Source organism: Salvelinus fontinalis, chromosome 12 (assembly GCF_029448725.1).
Source record: "Salvelinus fontinalis isolate EN_2023a chromosome 12, ASM2944872v1, whole genome shotgun sequence".
NCBI classification, from domain to species: Eukaryota; Metazoa; Chordata; class Actinopteri; order Salmoniformes; family Salmonidae; genus Salvelinus; species Salvelinus fontinalis.
In genome coordinates, this window is record NC_074676.1 from 4923189 (window position 1) to 4930688 (window position 7500).

Below are 7500 nucleotides of genomic sequence, written 5' to 3' on the forward strand. Positions count from 1 at the left end.
GTGTGTGTTTGTGAATGAATATGGATTTGCATGCTTTGTGTGCGTGCAGGAGAGTGGAGGTTGACCCACCTAGCTATCTCAAGATGAATGCGCTTCACTGTAAGTCGCTCTGGATAAGAGCATCTGCTAAATGACTCAAATGTAAATGTAGAGGTTATGATAGTTGAATTGTGATCAAATCTGTCTGATGAAATCATAAAAGGCTGTATGAATATCTAGCTATAGTTACAAATTGAATAGATGGATAGATCCACACTAACCAGGGCAGTGAGTATAAACGGGAGATACAACTTGCACACTGACACACGCCACTGTGCAAAAACTGGATGAATCAACGTTGTTGCCACGTCGTTTCAACAACAAAATGTAATGTGGTGATGTTGAATCAGAAGAAAACTGTGATGGAATTTTAAAAAATTCACCCAACTTTTAACCTAAATCCAATGTCACGGTGAAATGTTTTGTTGATTTCATGTTGAATTCACGTTAGTTGACAACTTAACCGAATGTAAATCCAAAATTGATGTCTGTGCCCAGTGGGACAGCCTGAGTTAGTTAATATTCAGTTTGTTGATTGGAGATTAATTGTTCCATCTGGACCATCCTGGTGAAAATCTACTAAAGAGAAAATCCCTCCGTTCTCCTCTCTGGTGTTGACGTGTGTGTGTGTGTGTGTGTGTGTGTGTGTGTGTGTGTGTGTGTGTGTGTGTGTGTGTGTGTGTGTGTGTGTGTGTGTGTGTGTGTGTGTGTGTGGGGGTGTGTGGGTGTGTGTGTGTGAGCGTGCGTGCGTGCGTGCGTGCGTGCACATGTTTCCTCTGCTTCGATAGGGCTCTGGTCAAAAGTATTGCACTATATAAGGAATAGTGTGCTATTTGGAATGCAGACGAGAGCCCAGGGAGGACAGACTGGACCAGAGACCAAAGGGAGAGCTGGTTGGATGGAAATGTGATCAGTTTTCTCCAGGACTGTCATATGCCATCGGCATCCTCATTTATCTGGTACAACTCCTTTTGTTTCCTTCTTCAGGCTGTATTCTGTTCCAGGATTAGTTAGCTAGGCTCCTCAGACTGATAGAGAGAGAGCGAGAGACAGAGCGAGAGAGAGAGGTAGAGAGAGACAGAAAGAGAGAGACTTGGTTCAGACCAAAATAAGCTACTATATGGGATAGCCTAATTATTCAAAGTCCTACTTTTTTTTAGCACACTGTATGAGGTCTGTAGCAGTATATAGCAACTGCTGACTGGCCACAAAGAAAAGCACATTTTTGGGGGGAAGAGAGTGTAGGAGAGAGGAGGGTTGGAGGGAAGGAGGAGAGCGAGCGCTGCAGTCGTCTACAGTCGCCGTACTGCTCCACGGGAGCTCTATGTGTTGACCCAGTTTATCTCTCAGGTGATTAATGCGACGTCACATCACACAAAGGTCACTCCAGATACCAGAGGAACGGACCACTTTATTTATCGCCTCCGGTTGTGGCTGGAAACACGTTGTGTGTGTTTTGTAAAGGGGCATTCTCTGATTTAGAAGACCTGATCACGGAAGGAAGGTGAACGATACACCTGATACACCTGTCCTGAGAGATGAGGGAACGCAGACATCGGAGACGGACGTATCACTGACATACTGTGGTTCTGTGCAGCTCAGTTGGTGCAGTAGGAGCATGACCAAGGTCGCGGGTTCAGTTACCCACGATGCTGTAGTCACTTTGGGTGGAAGTGTCCGCTACGTGGCACATCAAGATAAACCGTTGGTAGCGAGCCTGAGGTGTGCTGTTGCGTGTTCTACTGACTTGTAAAATGCAGATGAGAAAGTTATCTTTTCAAACTTCTCCAGTTTATCGTTTCATTCCAACGTGTTCCATAAACGGTCTGCCCCGCAGGCAAAATGCTACAACTGAATGCCATAATTTGATTACAACTGCAGGAGATTTGTGCTGCGTGTACCGTTTTGGTAGAGGCTATCTAAATTATAATCTCTGTTTACTGCCTTATACCAAAATACATTCTCTGAGGTATTTCAGCATGCTTACTTTTCCAGTCCAATTACTGGGCTAAATGAACCGGTGATTTTCTCCATAGATGCCAGCTGCAGTGTAAACGTTTTTTTTTCACTCTGACAGAAAACAGTTTGCTCTGTTTGGTAGGCCTACTGTCTGACTCTCATGATGACGCATAGAGTCAGGGATGTGGAACCACTGGAGCGTCAACGTGCGGAACCGAGGGCTTTACGCAAACACTTGTTTCTCAAAGTCTTCTCTTGACTGATGTCAGCAGCTCATCCTGTTGTTCTTGTACGCATTGTTTATTGAGTTTGTTTATTAGGAATCAATAAGATGTCTGTGGTTGTGGTGATCAGCTTGTTAGTCGTATTGCAATGGTCTCAGCACCGCTGCAGGGTAAAGTTTCCTCTAGGTACAGATATAGGATCAGTCTTAACCCAAACCAGTGCGGTGGGGAAATGCGTAACTGACCCAAGATCAGCCTCGATGGGCAACTTTACCCTACACCCTCAGCACCATAAGAATTTTAGTTGGGTATCTACTGTGTTTCTAGGAACATGACATCACGCATGTTCAAGTGACTCAGGGAGTGGCCATGGGGTACCCAGGTGCTGTCCCTCTCATGTCATGTTTATGGCCACTGAACGAAACCTGCTTTAACCCACAAATCTCCACAACTCCCAAAAGATAAACCCTCAATTCCCAGCAACTCTTCGGCCCTTCTTTGGACACTGTGTTAACAAACACTCCTTCCGTGGCCTCCAACTGCTCTTAATTGCTAACAAAACAAAACGCATGCTCTTCAACCGGTTGTTGCCCGCAACCGCCCGCCCGACTAGCATCACTACTCTGGACGGTTCTGACTTAGAATATGTGGACAACTACAAATACCTAGGTGTCTGGTTAGACTGTAAACTCTCCTTCCAGACTCACATTAACCTGTTTGGCGTGCAAGCCCGACCTCGGACCGAAAATGACACCCCTGCAGGGCGCGAAATTCAAAATCTATTTTTTAAAAATATTTAACTTTTACACATTAACAAGTCCAATACAGCATTTGAAAGATAAACATCTTGTCAATCCAGCCAACATGTCCGATTTTTTAAATGTTTTACAGAGAAAACACCACATATATTTATGTTAGCTCACCACCAAATACAAAAGTGGACAGACACGTATGAATTATGATTATGAAGTATGAATTATGATTGAAGTAGCATGCACAACCAACCGAAATAAACTAAAACCAACCTAAAGAGCCCAGAAAAAACGACCTCAGATGACAGTCATATAACATGTTACACAATAAATCTATGTTTTGTTCATAAAAAGTGCATATTTTAGCTATAAATCAGTTTTACATTGATGCTACCCAAAAATGCTAATACATAGCTTGAGTCTGAATCCAGCCGGGAGTAGCCAGAGAAAATACATACACCAACGTCGGCTACTAATTACACCTCATAAAACATTTCAGAAAAACATATGGTGGATAACTAATGAAAGACAGATATCTTGTGAATACAGACAACATTTCCGATTTTTGAAGTGTTTTACAGCGAAAACACAATATATCGTTATATTAGCTAACATCATAAGCTAGCATAAGGCAGCATTGATTCTAGTCAAGCGCTAGCCTAGCACAGTTAGCAGAGTTAGCATTCAACAGTTCGACATATATATGAAAAAGCATCCCAAATTGGGTCTTATCTTTCTTGGTACTCCATCAGAATGTTGTAACGGGGTCCAATGTCCAGTAGAGTCTTTAGTTGGGTTCCAGAACGAATTATTTCCCTCTTTGGTTAGCTAGCACGATAGCATTGCTGCGCTAGAAAGCTTTTCTTCAAAAAATTCTTCCGTCGTTTCACATCTAAAGTCCAGAATAAATTGCAATAATATAATTAAAGTATATTGAAAAAACATACTTTAGGATGATTTTGTGACATGTATCAAATAATATCGTAGTCAGGCATCATATTTAACGTTATCTACCTTGTTCCAGAAGCCGAGATCAAATTATCCTTCGCGCCCGGATTTTTATTTTAACTGCGCAGGTCTCACAAGAAGTTGTGTTATTCAGTCCAGGGACGAGATATTCGACTCCTTTCAATTCTCACTTCCGCATTACAGTCTGACGAACGCCTCTGACGTGTCCCTATGGTCACAAGTCAAATGGCCTTTTATAGAGAAGGTCTTAAAGAGACACATCGCATTTTGGGAAACTCAATTCGGCTGGGAAAATGGCTGTAAAAATATTTCTGTTCGACTTAGAGAAACAATTCAAACCTTTTTAGAAACTACAGACTGTTATCTATCCAACAGTAGTAAATATATGCATATTGGAAAATAAAAAGTTTCTTAGGAGGCCGTTTGAAAATGTGCACACATTTTCCAGTTTTTTCAATATTCAGCGTGCAGCCATAACAGGTTAGCATCTCCAATCCAAAATTAAATCTAGAATCGGCATCCTATTTCACAACAAAGCCTCCTTCACTCATGCTGCCAAACATACCCTCGTAAAACTGACTATCCTACCGATCCTTGACTTCGGCGATGTCATTTACAAAATAGCCTCCAACACTCTACTCAGCAAACTGGATGTAGTCTAACACAGTGCCATCCGTTTTGTCACCAAAGCCCCATATACTACCCGCCACGGCGACCTGTGTGCTCTCGTTGGTTGGCCCTCACCACATATTCGTTGCCAAACCCACTGCCTCCAGGTCATCGATAAGTCTTTGCTAGGTAAAGCTCCGCCTTATCTCAGCTCACTGGTGCGGAAGGGTAGCCTAGTGGTTAGAGTGTTGGACTAGTAAACAGAAAGTTGCAAATTCAAATCCCTGACCTGACAAGGTAAAAATCTGTTCTGCCCCTGAATAAAGCATTTTAACCCACTGTTCCTAGGCCGTCATTGAAAATAAGAATTTGTTCTTTACTGACTTGCCTAGTTAAATAAAGGAAAGACTGGTCACCTTGGCAACACCCACCCGTAGCACGGACTCCAGCTTGTATATTTCACTGGTCATCCCCAAAGACAACACCTGCTTTGGCCGCCTTTCCTTCCGCTGCTGCCAATGACTGGAACGAATTGCAAAAATCACTGAAGTTGGAGACTTATATCTCCCTCACTAACTTTAAGCATCAGCTGTCATAGCAGTTTACCGATCGCTGCAGCTGTACACAGCCCATCTGTAAATAGCCCATCCAATCAACTACCTACCTCATCCCCATATTTGTTTTTGTTTTTCTGCTCTTTTGCACACCAGTATTTCTACTTGCACATCCTCATCTGCGCATCTATCACTCCAGTGTTAATTGCTAAATTGTAATTACTTCGCCACTATGGCCTATTTATTGCCTTACCTCCTTACTTCACTTGCACAGATTTTTCGATTGTGTAATTGACGTTTGTATGTTCGTACGTTTGTTGATCCCATGTGTAACTCTGTGTTGTTCTTTTTGTCACACTGCTTTGCTTTATCCCGGCCAGGTAGCAGTTGTAAATGAGAACTTGTTCTCAACTGGCCTACCGGGTTAAATAAAGGTGAAAATAAAAATGTAACAAATAAAACTCAGAGGAAAGACCTCACATACTGCAGGCAGCCCATTAACTCATAACCACTGGCATCATCCATTCCCTAACAGTTTTCCTATTAGTTTCCCCTTATTGCTTATGTGAAATATTGAAATGAGACTGGCATGACGCACATAATAAACTAATAGACATAAATCCTCTTAGACATGGCTTTCCACCAATGAGTCAATGGCTTTGGTAGTCTACTAATATGTTAAAATAACACACAACACTTCTAGTATAATACCGCCCTGCTTATAGTGAGGTATTATCTGATTAACCACATGACAAAACTGACAAGCCAACTGCCTAATGGGTCTGTGTCTGACAAACCTCTCCTGTCCTCTGTAGCTTTTGTCTTTACATGAATTCAGTAAACAGTGTTACAGTAACTTTAACTTCCCCTGTTTTTTACACGAAGGAAAAGCCCTACATCAACAGTAGTCACATAGTACTTTACAGTAACTGTTATCTTTCAGTGTCTTTACAGTAACTTTATTTCGAACTGTATTCTCTCCTGTCCTGTACAGGTGAATGGAAAGGACCTCTCCAAGGCCAGTCATGACGAGGCAGTGGAGGCGTTCCGCTCTGCTAAGGACCCCATTGTGGTGCAGGTCCTCAGGAGGAACACTGCTGGCCGCGGCGGCCATGTTGGCTCCACTCAGGAAGTGGGCGTGGTGGACGTGGTGGACATGTGCACGCAGACAGACATCACCTTCGAACATATCATGGCCCTGGCCAAGCTCCGAGCCACCACTCCTCCTGTACCTGACATCTGCCCCTTCCTGCTGTCTGACAGGTAAGATCTGATCTGGGCCTTTATTCATAAAGCGTCTCAAAGTAGGAATGGTGATCTAGGATCAGGTCCCCAGTGTCCATGTTATCTTTTTCTTTATGACAAAAAAAGCTCAACTGATCCTAGATCAGCTCACATATGGCCCTTCTGTGTGACAGGTAGACTAGCTCTGATCCGAGCGACTATAAATAAATAATGTGGTACTTTAGCTAAGAAGACTACAAACATAAATCCACCTGAGATTGTGGTTTCATTGTTTATTCACACAGTGCAATAATATTTCAAGGCTTGAAGCTTAATTGCAATGCCAAAGAGACCAAGTTCTTGTTGGCTGTCAGAAAATCCAGTCTTACAACATCTATACTCGAGGTAGACCCTCACAATGTAGAGGGTTTCAAGTATCAACTGGGGGTTTCCTTGAAGACAACAAAATAAAATGGTTTCAGTCTTTTCTCTTTCCTTTTGTTTTTCTTCATATTGTATTCATCTCTAAGGGGAGGAAAACTAAGATCAAGATAAAGTTTAGCATGAAGAATGTCTGTATTTCTTCTTTCGGGACTGAGATGGTGAAATATAAGCTGTTCCGGGGGCTTCTCTACACGACGCTGAGAAGTTAATTGCGACTCTGTGAACGAGGGATACAGTATATTAAGTTGCTAATTAATTCCAACAACATCCCATGGACAATTAATTGTCTTGGATTCAAGTATCCAATGTCTGTTAAAGGTACATTACATTAACCAAGTATCCAATGTCAGGTGGAGGTACATTAAATTAACCAAGTATCCAATAACAGTTGGAGAGTTGGATTTGCATGTAGCGCTGTTGCGGTGACTGTATTCCCGCCACACGGGCGGTTACAAGTCATGAAGGCAGTCAAATTCCACGTGACCGTTTAGTCACGGTAATTAGGCTTCTCCAAGCTCTGATGCTGCTCATGGTCATTTGTAGCGTACCAAACTTGCTAACTGCCTGGCACTCAGCTCTCTATTGTCCCTTTAATCACTCTGACATCAATGCAAATATAATCGAAAATCGAATCAAACACTCATGAGCTCATGTTGCGCAACATTTTTTATAGGCTATGCAATTGCATGAGAAAACAGAGTGATGACCTCTACTAAAAAGAGGAGG

The 7500-nt window shown here is 42.5% G+C and overlaps 1 protein-coding gene across 4 annotated transcripts in view; it reads left to right on the plus strand.

Moving 5' to 3' along the window:
- Positions 1-7500, plus strand: part of LOC129866680 (PDZ domain-containing RING finger protein 4-like) — a 114557-nt gene that overhangs the window by 46996 nt on the left and 60061 nt on the right. For all 4 annotated transcript variants that reach the window (XM_055939485.1, XM_055939483.1, XM_055939486.1 and 1 more), the window contains exon 2: positions 6101-6369. In XM_055939485.1, coding sequence (XP_055795460.1) covers positions 6101-6369 — 269 coding nt within the window. The remainder of the gene's footprint in view (positions 1-6100; positions 6370-7500) is intronic.